This window comes from Cajanus cajan, chromosome 6 (genome assembly GCF_000230855.2).
Source record: "Cajanus cajan strain Asha chromosome 6, NIPB_CcT2T_4, whole genome shotgun sequence".
Taxonomy (NCBI): Eukaryota; Viridiplantae; Streptophyta; class Magnoliopsida; order Fabales; family Fabaceae; genus Cajanus; species Cajanus cajan.
The window spans coordinates 90303-109058 of NC_138522.1; the positions used below are offsets into that span (position 1 = coordinate 90303).

Consider the following 18756-nt stretch of genomic DNA (forward strand, 5'->3'; position numbering starts at 1 on the left):
AGGAAGTCCTTGCATGTATCAACCTTGATGGTTAGAGAGCTTGACCTTTTACAGGAGTTCATGAAACTTAATTTGGTGTGTGAGTTGACTCCTAGTAGCGTTCAATTAGGACTTTGAGAGTAACCAAAGTTTAGTGGATGAAATTATAGAGGGCCAAAAGATATATCCATTTCTATTAAATCATGTGGAGAAGTTGAAGCAAGGGAAGGATAGTGATTTTAGAGTGGGTATAAATGAAGTATTGAGGTTTAAAAATATGTTATGTGTGCCTAGTGTTCTAGAACTTAAAAGGATGATCTTAGAAAAAGGTACATAAGAGTAACCTTAATATCCACCTAAGAGCCAATAAGATGTACCAAGATCTTAAAAGAATGTTTTGGTGGCCTAAGATGAAAAGAGCGGTAGATGAGCTTGAGTATGCCTATTTAGTTTACCAAAAGTCTAAGGTAAAATATCAAAAGCCATCAAGAAATTTACAACCCCTAGTTATACTTGTGTGGAAATGAGATAACATAAGACATTTGGGACAAAACTTTGGTTGAGTTTAGCCTACCACCCCCAAATAGATAGCCAAATCAAGAGAATTATCCAATCTTTAGAAGATTTGTGTCTTATAGCACAAAAGTAGTTGGGATAGTTTCCCACCTTTGATAGAGTTCACCTATAATAATAACTATCATTCTAGTATTAGGATGACACCATATAAAGCCCTTTATGGTAGTGGGTGTAGGACATCATTGTGTAGGGTACAACCTGGTGAAACTCTATGTTAACACTGGAGGTAGTCCAACAAACCATAGAAAAGGTGAGGATTATTTAGAATAGGAAGACGACAACCTATAATAGGTAGAAAAGTTACCATGATAGGAGGAGAAACGATCTTGAGATCAAAGAGAGAGAACATATATCCCATATAGTAACAACTTGGACTAATGTTGGCAAAGCACTAAAATTTCACAAGCTTACTTCTCAATTCATTAGTCCCTACCAAATCCTTAAAAGGATTGGTGAAATAGCTTACCAAACAGTTAAGAGGAAAGGACATATCCTTTTAGTTAAGGTTATTTAGGGAAGGAACACAAAGAAGAGTGCAACTTAGGAGTTAAATGCAAGAGTCGTATCTGAGTTTACTTGTTTAAGGTAATTTTGAGGATGAAAATTTTGAAGGGGGGGGGGGGGATTTGTAACACCCCAAGCTTTTAGAATAAATTAATAAGAGTTTTAAAATAAGTAATTGAGTTATTTTATAATTATGAGCGTTATTAAATAAAAAGAAATAATTTAATTGCTTGTTGTTATTTGAATTATAAGAAAACATAAATAATTATGGTTAATTGTTTTTATCGATGGGTTAAACAATATCCTATATATAGGGATACTTCACGCGTCTCATAAATTTAATTCACGTTTTTGTGCGCTAAAGAGGTGGGAGATCTGGAGGCTATTGGAGACGACTCAGAGATCCACACTCGACATTTGGCATCCAACAAAGTATAATGGGGGGATGAGAAACCTCACTATGGGGTGTGAGTTATCTGTGGGGAAGTGAGATTGACTCCCAATCTTGTCTTGTGTGTGCTTGATGTGTGAGGGAGAAATCCCAAATTTTGATTGTACTTCGCAATTATGTGTTCTATGTTATCCTTATATACTTTAGTTGTAATAGTTGATAAATAGTTATGTTTATAATCTGTATAAGTACTATAGTTGTGAATTTTTGCACTACAAGAAAATTCGCTATTACAGACGGCCAAAATCCGTGGGAAATGCCAAAAATCCGTGGGTAATAGTGCATTTCCGACGGATTACCGACAGACACTAATCCGTCGGTAAATTGCTCGTCTGAAACATTTACCAACGGATTTTTATCCGTGGGTAACTTTCCGACGGATTTTCCCACGGATTTATCCGTGGGTAATTACCCACGGATTTACCCACGGATTTATCTGTGGAAAATTACCTTGAAGGAATTTCTCGTCGAAAATTATAATTTTTTTAATTTTAATAAATTTATTAATGTAACAACCCTCATATTTGGCCTCTCAAGGGTTCTATTTCACGATATTTCATTGTTTAGCGTGTTTTATCCTTACTTGTGCAATTTCTGGGAAACTTCCCAGAAGGTCACCCATCCCAGTACTACTCCAGCTCAAGCACGCTAAACTGTGAAGTTCTGATGAGTAAGCTACCGAAATGTATATGCATGTTGTCAGTATAACTTGTACAAATTAATTCATTTAAGTCATCCTCAAATATACAATCTCATATTTGTACTATAATAATAATATATAATAATTTTATATTACAAATAATAATAATTAATAATAATAATAGTAATAATATATTTAATTATTATTTATTTATATCTACTTACTTTTATGAGTAATATCTACTTATTTTTATTTAAAATTATAATTTAAATTATTTAATTTTATAATTTATAATGATAATATAAGTTATAAAATTATAAATATTTATTTATTACATACTTATAAATTAAATTTTAATATTTTAAATAAATTATTAATTAATTTAGTATATTTATTTACCTTAAATCAAACATATAAAATTCAAAAAATGTATTTATCCTTGTTTTTTTTCTTCTAATTATCAACTATTAATAAAATACTAACTTAAAATCTTATCTAATTATATATAATATTCTCATATCAAATTTAAAACCAGATATTAGTTATACAAAAATATTAAGATCATATAGTAAATTGTCAATAAGATTCTAGTTAAATAATTTAAAATAATTAATGTTTCAATTATATTGTTAATTAGCAAATAATTTATTTCAAAACTAATTAATTTTTTATATTAATTATTAGTAAAATTTAATAACTTTTAATTTAACAATTAATTGGATCGATAAAATTCAACATACACCATGAATTATTGAGCGGAATAACTTTACCAAGAGTTATTTTGTAAGTTATCTTAAATCAAACATATAAAATTCAAAAAATGTATTTATCCTTGTTTTATTTTTTAATTATCAATCATTAATAAAATACTAACTTAAAATCTTATATAATAATATCATAATATTTTCATATCAAATTTAAAACCAGTTCTTACATTTTCGACAAATATAAATTTGTCTGAAATATTTCATCAATAATATAGTTTTTCCTACAAAAATTTTCTCATCGAAAATATAAATTTTTCAACAGATTTAATTTTTTTTTATAAGAAATCATCTTCGATTAATATAACATTTTGTATATATGATTTAAGAGTAAAAGATTTTTAATTTAACGGTTGAATTTACAAAATTCACATTTAATATAAAGTTATATGTCATCTTGTAACTGATTTTGTCTAAAAAATAATAGATAATCATACCCTTAACTGATTTTTCTTTTATATATTCTAATTTTATTTGTAATAATATGGTTATATATTTAAATAGTTTAATTTTAATAATTTTTTAAGTATATTTTTGTCTTTTCACTTAAAATATTTGAATTTCTATATTTTAATTTAAATTATTTTTTAAGTATATTTTTGTCTTTTTGTCTTAAATTTTTAAATTTCTATATTGTAATTTTAATAAATTTTTATTTCTATTATTTATTAATTCTTTTCTTTTTTAATGTTTTATAACATTATTAAAATTTTATAATCTTAATCTCTCTAATTTTATCTTACTTTTTATTTTATAAATATAATTTGGATTATTCATTTTATAATTAAATTAAATTTTTTAAATTTTTTATGAGTTTACATTATAAAAATGTATTGAAACCCCTCAATCTTTATGAATGAACTTGCTTTGATTTACATAATTATAATTGATTTAATATCTTTAAATAAGATAATTATTTAATACAATTTTGAATTAAAAAAAATTCACAGAATTTCCCACGGATTTATCCGTGGGTAATTTCCCATGGACTAATCCGTGGGTAATTTCCCACGGATTTGTCCGTGGGTAATTTCCCACTGATAAATTCGTGGGAAATTATCCACGGATTAGTCCGTGGGAAATCACCCACGGATAAATCCGTGGGAAATCCGTGGGAAATTCTGTAAATTTTTTTTTAATTCAAAATTGTATTAAATAATTATCCTATTTAAAGATATTAAATCAATTATAATTATGTAAATCAAAACAAGTTCATTCATACAAAATAAATTGTCATACATAACAAATAATGTTTAGGAATTCAAATTTAAAAATAACATATAGTACGATGAGTAGAATTATAACATAATGTCTAATAATCAGAATATTCATGTTGTTGCTATCTAATAATCAAAGATTGAGGGGTTTTAATACATTCTTAGAATGTAAACTCATAAAAAATTTTAAAAAATTAATTTAATTATAAAATGAATAATCCAAATTATATTTATAAAATAAAAAGTAAGATAAAATTATAAATAAAATTATAAAATTTTAATAATGTTATAAAACATTAAAAAAGAAAAGAATTAATAAATAATAGAAATAAAAAATTATTAAAATTAAAATATAGAAATTCAAAAATTTAAGACAAAAAGACAAAAATATACTTAAAAAATAATTCAAATTAAAATATAGAAATTCAAATATTTTAAGTGAAAAGACAAAAATATACTTAAAAAATTATTAAAATTAAACTATTTAAATATATAATCATATTATTACAAATAAAATTAGAATATATAAAATAAAAATCAGTTAAGGGTATGATTATCTATTATTTTTTAGACAAAATCAGTTACAAGATGACGTATATTTCCCTTTATCTATTACTATAGATAATCAAACAACTATATATTTAACTATTTTTCTTCCATTCATTTTCTCTGTCTTTATCTCTATTTTCTATATATAGATTCATTGAAGTTTTAAATACTCATATTTATACTCGTTACTTTGTATTTTACTGATTTACTTAAATATAAAATTCAGAAATCAATAAAATGTAAATTTAAGAAATTACTACAACTTAAAGAGAGATTTTTAAATTAATCAGTTATTAGGAAAAAAAAATAATTATTTAGTGTAATTATTTTAACTTTAATGTTTTAAGTTTTAAATAAATAAGATTTAATCTATAAAATATTCCATTAACCCCTACTTGAAGTTTTTCTCAATAACGTCATACGTATATCTCTTTTCAAATTTTTAAGTGAGTATTAATTTTCTTATTTATTTATTTAAGTGGCACATAAAGATAATACTATTTATATACTAATAAGAGAAAATAATTTATTAATACAAATATCATTAATTAAATGAGATTTGATCTTTTATTTCATTATTTCAACTTTTTTGAAATTTATTTTAAATATCATGCACACTGTGATTTAAAAAATATATTAAATTTAAATAATAATTTTGAAAATCAATTGAATAAAATCTTATTTTCAAAATTGAAGATCAATGAAAGTTTTCATGAAAATGACATGCATAGTATTGGATGTAATTTAGAAATAAATGATAGATACATATATATGATATTTGCATAACATAATTGAACTTTTTTTCCCCTTATTCAATTAATAACGTTATTTTCAAAGAGATGAGTGATTTTAAATAATTAAAGAAAAGATATGGTATTCTTAAATTTGGACGTCATGTGTTGGTATTTTAAGTAAAAAAAAACACATTGATGTTAATTAGTTTATAATTTATAATAACCTAAACATATAATTATATAGGTAATATAATATAAGTCATACCTCACACACTTTGATTTATATTTATCTTATTTATATTTTGAAAACACCCATATAATAATGAAAATATTATATAGTGCATTGTTGTGTGTATCGATGCGATTAGGATTGGTTGCATTTGAAAAATAATTGACTTAAATTTTATTTAATAATTTCAGACGTATTTAAATCCGTGGGAAATTATGTTCAGAAATTTCAGACGGATTTAAATTCGTGGGAAACTCTGTTCAGAAATTTCAGACGGATTTAAATCTGTGAGAAATTCTATTCAAAAATTTCAGACGGATTTAAATCCGTGGGAAACTCTGTTCAGAAATTTCAGACGGATTTAAATCCGTGGGAAACTCTGTTCAGAAATTTCAGAGGATTTAAATTCGTGGGAAATTCTGTTCAGGAATTTCAGACGAATTTAAGTCTGTGGGAAATTCTGTTCAGAAATTTCAGACGGATTTAAATCCATCAGAAATTTCGTCGGAAATTTCAGACGGATTTAAATCCGTCGAAAATTCTGTCGAAAATTCCATCATTTAAAAATCCGTCGGAAATTTCTCACAGATCTAAATTCGTGGAAAATTTTCGACGGATTTTTGTCCGTAGGAAATTATCTGTGGGAAATTTAACTTTTTCTTATAGTGTTGGGTGCATAGAGGAACCCTAAGGATTGAATGATTTGAATTTATAGGGAAGGATGTATGTGAAAAGGGTAGATTGATGGTTACTGCTAATTAATTATGTTTTTTTTTGTACATTTTTATTGATTAAAACTTGTGTGTTTACCAATGGGTCACTTTTGGTGATTTGTTGCACTTGTTGTGAAGTGTCGTTCCTAACACGACGCTGAGCACAATGAGTGGTCGTCGGGCACAAGAGCAATAAAGAGCAAGGGGGATACATTTTGTAATATTGACGTTGGGCATGAGAGGGTTTACCCTGGGTGTAGGAGCTCCATGGGCTCCGTGTTGCTAATTTTTTGCACACAAAAGGGTTGTGTTGGGTGAGACCTTTCTAGAGAGTTAAGTGTTCTCTATTCATAGACTGTGTCGGGCATAAGATGCCTCACATCAGGTGTCACCTTGTTCCTACGTATTTATTTCATTGTGATTATACTATGAATTATGGATGGAGAAATTTGATAATTGAATGAATGTAATGATTAATGTTGTCTTATGAGTGCAGTTGCATAATTAATTTGTGAATGACATGATAGAACATGTGATGTGTTGTATGTGGACCATGTGATGGTCATATGATGTCAAGTCCAAGTTTAACTTAATTGTGGGAATGAGAAAGATTGCCTAGCCAATTGTGCTTGTTGCGTTGTTTAGATTGAATATATGATATAATTGATGAGCATGTTTTGATGAATGTGTTGAATACAAAATTGCATAAGAGTATGGTATGACATACATAAAGTGCATCAGTTGACTTTTTTTTTGTGAATGGGTGGAATACACTACTAAGAAAGCTCCCCTTTGTATAAAAGCTTGAGGATTCATCACCTTGGGAATAACCAAGTTTGGGAGCCCTAATTCTGCTCATTGTGTGCATGGAGTGTAACTTAGCCAGTATCGTTATCCCAACGTGCCTTGGTGTATATCCTCCTAGTGTAGGTGTTGTGATGGCTTACTCTAGCATGTTCTCCTAGGCTACTCTAATTTGGCCTTTATGCAATAGTTGCAATTGTTTTACTGGCGCTACATGCATACAGTTTAGGATTATTCGTGTCCATTGTATTACCATAAACATAAAGATGTATCTTGGTTGAATGTAAACTACGAATATGATATACGCTAAAATATGTACTATTGGAAGGTGTTTTGATATCTATTGTTCTTAAATGTAAATGTGTATTTGTTGCTTGTTGTGTGTGCCTACCTGACCATAGCTTACACTAATAGTCGAAGCGAGATGTTTCTCATTCCTTTTTTATTTTATTGTCTTTTGTTGTATGTTTGTAGGTGAGATTCATCTTAAAAATGATGAGGCTTAAACCTTGTACTAGGTGTGCTTTGATAGGATGTGATATCGGGATAGTAGTTAGGAATTTATGTTTTGGTTGATTGTTTAAGTTAAAATTTAGTTATATTAGTTGAGTTGGTATTAGGTTTTTATTTCTTTGTAATTACTATTAAACATAGTTTTTGCTTACTGTTTAGTTTTGTTTGTAATGTGATGTTTCTACCCATGTGAATTTATCTTATCTAGTAGAAATATTTTGAAGCTTTTTTGTTTTCATAATTATTGAATTATATGCTATGATAGTATGTGATGTAGATGGTGACACAACTAAGATTTTTGATAAAATCATATCAAATTTTTACGAGAATCAAGGAAATATGTCATTTGATTTTGGGAGAATCATAAATGTATTTTGAGCCACTTAATTCTATATTAAGAAACATATAAGTTGCTTCAATGATGTAGTGGTTATCATATGCATTTAATGGGGTTTTCATGGATAACTTATGAATGAAGCTAGGTTTATTAGAAGAACTAATAATGTTATAGGGAGATCTGATCTCATGTTGTAAAAAATACTTATCCTCAAAAAATCTCGAAATAAATATTTTTTTTGGGCATCTATTAAAGAAGTTTTGAGAGAAATCAACTGACATATATCAAATCATTTTTTTATCAATGAATATTTCATCCAAGACTTGAAGAAGAAGTTATATAAAGACAAGTTTAGGTTGGAACTATACAGTTTTTGTCAAAAACTTATTTTCAATTTTTATTGAAAATGCTCTAGGTGGTTAGGGTCCATTATTAGAAGTTTATACAAGAGACAAGTGATTTTACACATGTATGGCTAATATTAGTTGTCCATTGTATATTTATTTCTATAAATACTTGAAATTGAGTCATTTGTAAACAGTGACGGATCCAGAAAATTTGTTAAGTGGTGACAATAAAATATTTTATAATAATTTTTTTATTAAAAATATAATAATTTTTAAAAAAAAGTATATTTTTGTGATAAAAAAATTTAATATATCTATTTTTTAAATTAAAATATTCTCATAAATAGAGTGACAATTTTTTTTGTCTGATATTATATTTAAGTGTGACATTGTAATTTTTAGTGACTTGTTTAATTTTTGAGGAACAAAATGGCATAAGTTTTTTTTTTTGAGAGGACAAAATGACATTAGTTGTTAAGATAAAGATAATATAATTATTATTTGTTTTCTCTTGTATCTCTTCTAAATTTTTATGTTCAATCAAAACAATAATATTTTATGAGAACAATGCCTATTTTTTTTTATAAGAGCAATTTTTTTTTTATTAAATATGTTTAAGTAAAAATAAATAAAAACTTTGTGTGACAATTACTATTATTCCTCTTAATGTGGATCCTTTCTTACTAATACATAATGAACACATACAAGATCAAAAGGGTTAAAAACTAAAATAAAAATTGAAAAACAACATATATTTGTAAACTAAATTATGATATATATAATAAATAAAGAAGTAATAAATCTTTCAGTAAAAAATAATGTATATTATAATAATAAAAAATTAAGATAATTTTATCATAAAGTGGAAGAAATTACATAGTAAAATAAAATATTAATATATTTTAACATATTAGATATAAAAAAATAATTATTACAAAAAATATTACATATATTCACATATAAAAAGTGTTATTATAGCCTATATTTACACCTTTTAACAATATATCAACATATATTATATTTATAATATATATAAAAATAATTTTTAGTGACAAATATCATGTCTCTATAAAATATGTCATTACTTAATAATTTTTATAATAAATTAAAATATAATATATATATATATATATATAATTATAAAAATAAATAATGTATATATATATATATAAATAAATAAAAGTAAAATTTTAGTGGGGGCAACTGCCCCACTCTCATAAGCATGCATCCGTCATTGTTTGTAAAGGTAATGAAACACTTACACAAAAATATTTGTGTACCAAAACTGTCCATCCTTAACAAATGGCTCCTAGTTTCAAGAATTATGTGTATGTTTTCTTTATCACTTTTCCTTTAATAAATTTATAGTTTCTTTTCTTTTAGAGTAAATTACACTCGCACCTCGTGTGTTTTCTCAAGATTGCACCTAATATCTTTCTATTTTTTGGACCTACAATGATATCCCTTAAAAGTTGAAAATATGTTACATTGTCCCTCGATCCTTAAACAACATCAAGTCCGTTAACATATTTGTATCATGTGGTCTGCATATGGCACAAATATGTTAATAAACTTGACATTTTTTATTAGTTGGGAACAATGTAACATCTTTTCAACTTTTAAGAAATCTCACTTTAGGTCCACAAAATATAAGGGGTATCGAGCATAGTTTTAAAAACCAGACCGGTCATCGAACCGATTAAGGTACTGGGTCAGTGGGTCAAAGGTTGAATGGGTGGGTCATTAGTTGAACCGCATGACTCGATTTTTATTTATTTTTATTAAAAAAATATTCATATTAAATATATTTTATACTTATAAATTTTAATAAATTCATATCTTATTTTAAATTTCAATTTTTCTATCTTATTTAAAATTATTTTTATTTTTATTTTGTAAAAAAATACATAAAAAATTACATGTTAAACGGTATATTAATACAAATTAAAAATATAAATAATATGTACATATATAATATGCTAGCAATTAATATCACAAAATAATATGTAATATTTACATAGATATTATATTATTAAATATATAATTTAAAATTAATAATATACGATAAAAGTTATTTAAGTTGTATATATTGCAAAAAAAAATATTAGAACAAGTAGTCATTGTTATATTTAATAAGACTCCTTACTTTTCTATTAAGAGATTTAATTTTCATTATTATTTTTGTGGTTTATGGTCCCTTAAAAAAATTTAAAAAAGAAAAAAGAAAAAAAGTGGTTGAACTGGTTTGACCCACCGGTGTACCGGTTGAACCAGAAAATTGACCGGTTCAATCCGGTTTAAAATGGGTCGACTGCATAACCGATCCAACTTAGGATTCGAACCGGCTGGACCACCGGTTCCCGGTCCAACCGGTCCGACCGGCCGGTTCGGTCCGGTTTTTAAATCACTGGTATCGAGTGCAATTTAAAAAAATACAGGAGGTACGAGTGTAATTTTTGCTTTCTTTTATATTTCTTTAGTTGCTAGTTTTTTATTTTTTTTATTTTATTGTTTATGTCTTGATATGATTTACTTAATTGAAATTGAAGACTTGATCACTATCAAAGTTAACATCATTGAACATTTTTGCAAGATAATGATAGATTTGTCAAAATCATAGTTCGTTATTAATATTAAAATTTTAGAAAACACATTTAAGTTGAAAACGTATTTGGTTGATAGTTTGAATAGAAGGAATCTTATAACAAAATTTCACTAAAAACAAAAATCTAATCCTAAACTTTGTATAATCATTAGGGATGACAAAACTGGTTATTTCGCCCATTAAGCCCACATTGCTATTAGCTTGCAAAAAATGGACTAGGTCATGTTGGCCAACCAGGTAAAAATGGTAAAAATGGGTTGGCGAACCAGTTTGTTAAAAAAAATAATTTTTTTTGTATATTTATTTTGAATATTTCTTTTAACATATTTTTAATATCTAAATATCTTACATAATTCGGTATATCAAAATAATATAATAAATTTCAAATTACAATAAACTTGATTTGATTTAACAAATCTCAAATTTATTATATAATAAAATATATATTTAATTGTAATAATAATAGTTTTTTCAACATAACGCAAAAAAAATCTCAACTTATATATAACAAAATAAATCAAATGCACAATATATTTATTATATATTAAATTATAAATTATAATAACACTAATTTAACTTATCTAAACTTAATATTAAAAATAAAAAATTGACAAATCAATAAGTCAAGTCATTTCAACCAACCATTTAACTTGAGAAACTCACGTTTTAGATAGATCGAACCAAGTGAAAGTTAAAATACTTAAGTCAATCCGTTAATTCTTAGCGTACCTAACCGCATATCGATTTTACCACCCCCCCTAATAATTGCTTACACCTAGACCGAGGCTTACTACCAAATTTTGCGTTTACCTCACCCGGGTTAGGTCAACATTATCGACCTAAATAGGAGAACAAAGGAGATGAGTGAAAGATATAGATGTAAAACCATAAATAAATACATAACCAAATAATTGCTTCCTCTCTAGTTAAGTACATAACCAAAAATCATAAATTTATAAAGCAAAGCAAAATGTAAAAGTACTAAGAAAATAAATAGAAATACAAAAAGGATCAAAGTGGTTGGTTTTGATGGAATCTAGCGAGTGCCTTTTCCATCTGAGTCCATTTCTGCTCCAATGTGCCAATGTATCCGATTGACATCCTTACTAGGCCTGGGGAGATTCCAGCAAGCTTCTGTTCCTCCTCACTCATCTCGCTGCTAGTGCTACTGCCAGAGCAGGACATGAGGGTCTCATAATAGCCCAAGCTAACAGCCATGAAACCAAATTGAGAATAGTTTTGCAGGTGCCCCATCAACAGGTTCGCCCTCTCCACCGTTTCCATGTCAACGCAAAGAAGCCCACCATACCCATATTCCTTGTTGAATAATGATTTGAACAAATCATGCTCCGGGTGATCTTCAAGGCCCGGGTAGATAACCTTCACTCCTAATTTCTTCAGCCTCCTCGCGAACACCAATGCACGCTGGCAATGCTCTTTCATCCTTAGGCCCAAGTGAGGAATTCTCTCTGACAGCTCAAACGCCACCTTCGCATTCATTGTTGGCCCAAGCAGCATCAGGGCCCCTTGCTGAAGGTCCATCAACGAATTCACAAGCCTAGCAGGCCCGCACACAGCGCCTGTTTAATAAGATGTTAAAAATATAAACAAGCAAATCACAAATTTTATTGTTAAATGTTAAACATACAAACATTTTCTTTAGTATCAGAAAACACATATACATTAATTGATTTCCACCATTAACTAAAATAAATATTTGAAGTCAAATAAATATGTGGATACAAATCAATTAGAACAATATCATTATCACATTGCAACTAACACGTTGATAAAGAAAATACGACAAGTGAGCGAAAAGACATGACCGTACGTACACGTGGGTGTGCATTCATGACAAGAGCAAAAGGTAAGAACACCAACTTTCGTGAAAAAGAATATTTTTGCTTTCGCTATTCCTCGCATTTGAAAGAAAAATAAGTATGTCTAAAAAAAAAAAAAGTATCAAAAATAAGTTTGCAAATGAAAATGAGAAAATTAAAAAGACAAAATTATGTAAAATTCCGTCCCAAACAAAATTACTTTGGGCCCAAAAACTAATATGCATGGTTGGTTGCTTGTAGCTTTTTTCTTTTATTTGAATCACCTGCCTAACATTGAAAAATGATAAATGTACACTCCTATTTTGATTAAAAATAATCACTAAATTTCTAAATTATGTTAGAATTTCTAATAAAGTCCTAAAACTAAATAACAAAAAATAAAAAATATTTTTTTTAGTTCTTATATTTTTCTTTTGTATTTTTATACTTAAAAAATTGAAATCACTATTATTAGATTGTGACATTAAAAAATTGCTTATATGTTTAAAAGAATACCAAATAACCATCTTAAACGGTATCGCAAATATTATAATTTGCATAGGGATGAAAAACATAAAAAAAAATATTTTATAAAATTAAAATATAGGAAATCTCTTATCTAGTATAGTTTAGTCTTTAATTTTGAATAAAGAAAATGATCGTATTGATAAATTTAGTATATAACAATTTTAAACTGTCACGAAATAAAAATTTGTGATAGTTTTAAAACTGTTGGAAACCCAATTGTAAAATTTTTTTTTACAAGAATAATAATTTAGTTTAGAGATTTAATAAAAATAAAAATTTAATTATTAATTAATTTAGATTTTTTGTTTTACAAACCTACAATCATTTTTAGGTAGTAGAAGGGGAAAAAGGAAAATAAAAAAAGTAACACATAAATAATGTAATGTAAAGAAAAAACAAAATAATATATTAATATAATTGTTATAATACAGAGAGAATGAGAAATATGAGGATTTTAGTGGGTAATTGATTGATTTTGGACTAATAATTAAATGAGTTTAGACACATTGAATAAAAGAGAGAGGGAGTTAAAGCTAAATCTCTCATTAACAATATTATATCTTCGTTGATATTATAAATTTTTCATTTATTATTTATTTAAATTTCAGTCACACAAAATTATTAAAAATAATAAAATTTCTTCTATCAAATTTTGACTTTTTTTTTAATGGATGGAGGAAATTCGATAAAAGATTCTTTTTATTTTCTTTATAAAAAAAAAATACATATATTATTACTACCCAACCCCACACACTACGCCTGAAACAATATCAGGCAAAGAATCGCTTAACTAAAAATATAGACTCTTTTTGTTTTCACATTTTAACGGCAGGTTAGGATAACACATTGAAACATTTGAGTATGTGTAAAAAAAAAAATGAAAAATTATTTTTAAGGGTAAATCATGATCATTTACGGTTTCAAAACAAACTGCACCACTGTTTGGGACAAAACGGACGTTCTTAACATAATTTATTTATATTAAAGGTTAAAATCTAAATTTTAAACATTTTGATTAATCGACATAATTGGCTAAAATTTGCGTTAACTAATGTTGCGGTGAAATTTGTTAATGTCAGAGTTAAATTTAATAAATTTAGTTTCAAATTTTAATTTACGATATAATAAAAAAATGTTAGCGGAATAGATTCATGGAGTTTCACTTGTAACTGCAGACATCAAAATCCTTTAACGGCAATAGAAATATTTATCGCAATAAATGACGGAGAATGGAACGGACCTGCAATAATGTCAGCACCGCCGCTAATAAACTTGGAGATGCTGTGAACGACGACGTCAGCACCGAGGCGAGCGGGAGAGAGAACCATGGGAGCGAAGGTGTTGTCGACAACGACGGTCACGCCCTTTGCGTGACCCAGGCGGCACAGTTCGGGAATGTTGGCCACCTTCAGGCTGGGATTCGACACGGATTCGAAGTACAGCACTTTGGTCTTCCCTTCCACGATGGCGCTCTCAACCGCCTCCAAATCCGCGATGTCCACGAACGTGGTGGAGATGTTGCAAGTGCGGGGGAGGAAGTGGGAGAGGAGGGCGTGGGTCCCACCGTAGAGCGTGGTGGAGGCCACCACGTGTCCACCGGAGTTGCAGAGCTGGAAGAACACCGACGAGATCGCGGACATGCCGCTGGCGGTGCAGTACGCCGCCTCCGTGCCTTCCAAGGCGGCCATCTGCCGGCTCAGGTTCAGCACCGTCGGGTTGAAGTGCCGGCTGTAGATGAAGAAGTCGCGGTCCGGGCCAAGCTCGCCGGCGAACAAGCGGCGGAGCGTGTCCGGCTCCATCACCGTGAACGTCGCCGACGCCTCGATCGACATATTCACGCCACCATGCTCCCCGAACTCGTGCCGCGTTAAGGCCAATGCGGCCGCGGGGTCCACATCGCGTAGCGTGTTCTTCTTCCTTTCGCCGCCCAAAACGACGTCGTTCGTGCCGCTGCGCTTTCTGTTCGCCGCGCTTTCAGCCATTCGGGAGATCCAAGATGAAAATGAGAATGAGAATAATCGGTTGAGAGCTCTGATGAAAGAGAAATTGAATTGAGAAATGGATGAGGGTAAAGACGCCCCATCTGCTCCCTATTTATCGAACTTCGTTCTTCTCTGCAAAATCCTGCGTCAAATTTATTACAATTGTGAACCTGGACGTAATATTTGTGTATATGGTGAATATGGTCTTTTTCTTACCCACGTTTCTAAGATTAGTCAAACAATTTAAGGAAAATGAAGTTACTGAATCCTCTAATTAATAAATGACTGATTTCTAAACACCTTCACGCATGCGATTCTAACAGTTATTTGGAAAGAAATTTTTTTTTTATTCATAGTTGTTTTGGAATTTTTTACGTAAATATTATTTTTTAAAAAAAAAAATACCCAAATAACCACTGTGCAGGTTTATTTACACAGATAGAACTATTTACTGTTCAAGCTCAGAATTCGGTTCCCGGGGAACCGAATTCTGAGCACCAAAATGTATTTTTTTTTGTTTTTTCAACTCAGAATTCGGTTCCCGGGGAACCGAATTCTGAGTTGCTTTTATATATTTTTTTTCTTCGTGTTTGCAGGGGAGATGTGGGCTGACGTTGGAAGCGGAACGGCCCGTTCCGAAATCAGAACGGGCCGTTCTGCTTAAAGAAACAGAGTGGCATTTGTTAACGTGAAATGGGACAAGAACGGGCCGTTCCGACGTTAAGAATTAACGTTGAAATAGATGTTGGAAGCGGCCCATTTTAAACAAATTGTTGTGGTAATTTTTTTAACGTGGAACGGGCCGTTTTTGTTTTAGAACAGCCCGTTCCAAGATAGATATTTACACATTTTTTTTTACTCCTGGAACGGCTTCGGAACGGCCCGTTCCAGGAGCTGTTTTTACAAAGTTTTTTTGATTTGGAACGGGCCGTTCTGGTTTTGGAACGGCCCGTTCTAGGTAAACAGTAAAAACTTGCGTTTTTCTATAAATAGACCCTCTCCCCTTCATTTTTTTCACACGATTTCAGATTAGCTTATCTCCTTTATTCCTTCCGTGTACCCCTTTTGAATCAGTTTCTTAGAATCACGTTAATTTCCTTTAAACCTTTCATAAAATGGCTTCTTGAATCTACGTTATTGTTCATTCTGATGGTTCCATTAACCAATGTCCGAATGAAGGAATCACCTTCTCTTCTCCATCTGCAAAATTAGTTCGTATCAACAGAGGAATTACTCTAGAAAGGCTTCAAAGAGTCATCCACAGAAAGCTACATCGACAAGATTCTGAGAGGGTGGCTAGCATACATTTTCGGTACCCTATTAGACTTGGCCCAGGGGTTAGTAACTATACCTGTGTTGAGTTGACGGATGATGAAGACGTTGAGGCAGTTTTCAATGTTCACGATTCTAATCAACTTCAATCAGGTATTGAATTATATGCTACATTTACTACAGTTGAATCACATGCACCACAAGTTTCACCTTCACGTTCACCTTACGAAGTTTATCAAAGTTACCAGTACACTAACCCATCTGGCCCTTCTTATGATATCCCCTCCAACTACAACATTGAGTCATACACACAACTTTTAAGTGGTCCAATCATGGACCTTAATCAAATACCTTCTCAGCCATTTGAGCAAGCTAGACCTTCTGCTTCTCAACCCAATGTTGAAACCAACATTGAAGATGATGTTGTTGTTGGTCTCCCAACAGAAAATGTCTTTGATCCTTTTAGCGAGGACGAAGACGAAATTCTCTCTGCACATGAACATGATGATGAAGAAACCCTCCCAATTCCAAATAATCCACCACTACAACCACAACCAGTAGCCATATACAACCCACCTCCACACTTTTTAGAGTTTCCCAATGAAATCCAACAAGACAGTGAGTATAGCCATTTGTTGGAGCGTGATATGGTTGTGTATCCACCTGGAACACTATTTGTTGGCCAACGCTTCCAAACAAAAGAACAAATGCAGGATGCCATAAATAGATTTCACATTGTCAACCATTGCAGTTACAAGGTTAAAAATTCAAGCAGTAGTAGGCTTGTTATGGAATGCGTTCACCACGACTGTGCCTGGAGATGTCGTGGTATATTGCGAACCAGGGAACAACATTGGGAAATCATGATCCTTGAGGGCCCCCACACATGTGTTTCCCCACTTATCTCCCAAGATCATAATAAATTGGGATCACAAATGATTGCTCAAAGCATTGGTGAAATTATTGAGGTTGATCCATCGGCATCCATTTCAACCATCATAGCCCACATCAAGTCCACCATGGGTTATACAATTAGTTACAGAAAGGGATGGTTAGCCAAGCAACATGCCATTGAGAATATCTTTGGAAACTGGGAGGAGTCGTACAACAAATTACCAGGTATGTTGCAAGCAATGCAAATGTATGTTCCAGGTTTTATTTGGAAATTAAATACGCAACCGGCTTACCAAGGTGAATTATTAGACGAGGGGAGTGTTATCTTCAAAAGGTTATTTTGGACCTTTAAACCATGCATTGATGGTTTTGCCTTCTGCAAACCAATTGTACAAGTGGATGGTACATTTTTATATGGGAGATATAAAGGTACACTATTGGTCGCAGTTGCGCAAGATGGTCGCAACAACATAATTCCTATTGCATTTGCTGTTGTTGAAGGTGAAACTAGTGATGCATGGTTTTTTTTTCTGAAGAACTTGAGGCGGTATGTAACACCGCAAAATGGGTTGTGCCTTATTTCTGATCGTCATGAAGCTATTCGAAGTGCATACTCAAGAAATGGAAGTGGCTGGACGGAAAACAATTCTGTTCATGTCTATTGTATTCGACATATTGCACAAAATTTCATGCGACGGTTCAAAAATGCAGCACTAAAGAAGGATGTCGTCAATATGGGTAAGTTTATCATTACTTTTTTTAAAGCATTTGATTATTACTTTTAATTATTTAATAATTTTATTATTTTGCAGCCTACGGGATGACTGAACCTAGATTCTTTTACTATTACAACATAGTAAGAGATACTAATGTTGAAGCAGCTCAATGGTTAGACAACATTCCTAGGGAAAAATGGACACTAGCATGGGACAATGGACGACGTTGGGGACACATGACGACAAACCTAGCTGAGTCAATTAATTCCGTATTGAAGAAAACACGAAATTTGCCAATTTGTTCCATGGTAATGGCCACATACACTCGTTGCAACAAGTTTTTCGTTCAAAGAGGTACGGAAGTGGGCGCAATGATTAATGCAGGACATGTCTACTCGGAAATTGCAAATAAAACTATTCAAGATGCACAGTCTAAGGCAAATACTCATAGAGTTATCAGCTTTGACAGATCAAGCAGTAGATTTCTAGTGGAAGAAACGCAACATTCGAGAGAAGTTCGACCAGCTGGGAGATTTGCGGTAAGGCTTGATGAATTGTGGTGTGATTGTGGCAAGTTCCAAA

General features: G+C 30.4%; 1 protein-coding gene across 1 annotated transcript; it reads right to left on the reverse strand.

Annotated features, from left to right (window-relative positions):
- Positions 1 to 11823: 11823 nt before the first annotated feature.
- On the reverse strand, positions 11824 to 15471 carry LOC109790676 (methionine gamma-lyase). Its single transcript, XM_020349872.3, has 2 exons — positions 14551 to 15471; positions 11824 to 12542 (listed from the first exon to the last, which is right to left on the reverse strand). The coding sequence occupies exons 1-2, from the start codon at positions 15290 to 15292 to the stop codon at positions 11974 to 11976; spliced, it is 1311 nt and encodes a 436-aa protein (XP_020205461.1). The 5' UTR covers positions 15293 to 15471; the 3' UTR covers positions 11824 to 11973.
- Between the last annotated feature and the right edge of the window lie 3285 nt (positions 15472 to 18756).

Coding starts and splice junctions, on each gene's coding strand:
- LOC109790676 (XM_020349872.3), bottom strand. CDS start 15,292: ATGGCTGAAAGCGCGGCGAACAGAAAGCGCAGCGGCACGAACGACGTC. Junction 12,543..14,550: donor CGGTGCTGACATTATTGCAG/GTCCGTTCCATT, acceptor CTTATTAAACAG/GCGCTGTGTGCGGGCCTGCT.